At 44.3% G+C, this 1904-nt stretch overlaps 1 protein-coding gene across 1 annotated transcript; it reads left to right on the plus strand.

Moving 5' to 3' along the window:
- Window positions 1-1350: 1350 nt before the first annotated feature.
- On the plus strand, window positions 1351-1653 carry LOC142174433 (uncharacterized). The gene has a single exon (XM_075240226.1). The coding sequence runs from the start codon at window positions 1351-1353 to the stop codon at window positions 1651-1653; it is 303 nt and encodes a 100-aa protein (XP_075096327.1).
- The last annotated feature ends 251 nt before the right edge of the window (window positions 1654-1904 follow it).

Consider the following 1904-nt stretch of genomic DNA (forward strand, 5'->3'; position numbering starts at 1 on the left):
ATCCCCACCAAGATGTGGCTTATGCTATGGTTTCTCAGCCATATGCAGTGATGAACTCCCTACCCTATGTCATGCCACAACAACAATTCAATCAGAACCGAGCTCCATTTCCCAGAAATCAACCTCCTCACCAAGCTCAGTACAATCCCCGACCTCCACAAAACAACTTCCGTGCCCGGGAACCACCTAAGATGGCAAATTTCACATTCATTGGCGAGTCTTATTCCAGCCTTTTCCCCAAACTTGTCCAGATGGGTTTGTTGCAGCCTTTAACCCAAACCAAGCAGAACCTGGCGTTGCCCGCTTACAGAGTTGGTACTCGATGTGCCTACCATTCAGGGGCAGAAGGGCATGATACAGATGATTGTTGGACCCTGAAGAGGGCTCTAGAAAATCTAATAGAACAAAAGAGAATAGTGCTAAAGGACGAAGACATTCCTAATGTAACCAACAATCCATTACCGTCTCACAACAATGGGCCAGTTATTGGAATGATCTGTGAAGATAGAGAATTTGATCCAGCTCTAAAAGCCATCATTGCCATAGCCAATGTGGAAAAGAAGCCAAAAGCTGTCGCGAAACAAGAAAAGGGGGAGAAAAAGAGAAAACCTACCCTCCAGAATACAGAAAAGAAAGTGCAAACTGAAATTATAGCAGCGCCCTCCAAAGATGTCGTTCTCTATGTTCCTCGAGGCCATAAGAAAGAATAGATGTCATTGAGTCCTCATAGAAGGTTTGAGCTAAACAAGGGAGCTAAAATGTATGTGCCCAAAGGGACCTACGTGGCACGGGGACCGATAACTCCACCAAGGCTGAATGAGCCCGTGGTTATTGGCCGCGCACTGCAAAGGCCCATGACAGATCCCACTGCCATTCCATGGAACTATAATAAAGCGGTAGTAACGTACAAAGGTAAAGAGATCTCAGGAGAAGTTAAGGAAAATAACCCGAATGAGAAGTACCTCAATCTGGAGGAAGGGAATAATGCCACAAAGAAGAGTTTCCCACCTAAGAAGCCAGTGAGTGCTGAAGAAGCAAAAGCGTTCTTCTAGAAAATGAAAATGGCAGACTATGAGATAATCGACCTGCTCTGAAAATCCCCTGCCCAAGTCTCCTTGTTGTCTTTGCTAATGAATTCAACTAAACATAAAAAAGTGTTGATCAAAACTCTTAATGAAGCATACGTACCCATTGAAACCACTGTAGAACAACTGTAGATGATGGTAGAGAGATTTTTTGCAGTCAATCAAATCTCTTTCAGCAAGAATGATTTGCCCCCAGAAGGGGCCGCACACAACAAAGCCCTTCACCTGACAATTAAATGCGAAGGGTATTATGTGAAAAAGGGTCATGTTAGATGGTTGTTCTGGGGTAGATATTTGCCCTATCTCAACTCTGCAAGGCATGGAAATCGGTACTGAGAGAATCAGACCTAACAACGTATGTGTGCGTGCTTTTGATGGAATAAAGAGAGATACAATAGGCGAGATTGATTTGATTCTGATTATTGGCCCGGTGGACTTTGAGGTGACCTTTCAGGCCTTGGACATGGATACTTCCTATAATTTTCTCTTGGGAAGGCCATGGATTCACGCAGCAAGGGTTGTGCCTTCTACTCTCCACCAGATGGTGAAATTCGAACCTGAAGATTAGGAGATTGTAGTTCACGGGGAAGATGAGCAATCAATTTATCGGGACCCGTCAGTCCCTTGTCTTGAAGCTAGAGAAGGAAGTGAACATATAGTCTATCAAGATTTTGAGATTGTGGTCGCGGACCAATGTGAAGAAGGAGACCCTTGCCCTTAACCCTTTCTTTCAAATGCATCAATTATGGTGGCCAAAGAAATGATTAGACATGGTTACAAACCCGGGAAGGGGCTCAGGAAGTCATTGCAAGGAATTGC

The sequence above is a fragment of the Nicotiana tabacum genome, chromosome 20, assembly GCF_000715075.1.
Source record: "Nicotiana tabacum cultivar K326 chromosome 20, ASM71507v2, whole genome shotgun sequence".
Taxonomy (NCBI): Eukaryota; Viridiplantae; Streptophyta; class Magnoliopsida; order Solanales; family Solanaceae; genus Nicotiana; species Nicotiana tabacum.

Coding starts and splice junctions, on each gene's coding strand:
- LOC142174433 (XM_075240226.1), top strand. CDS start 1,351: ATGTTAGATGGTTGTTCTGGGGTAGATATTTGCCCTATCTCAACTCTG.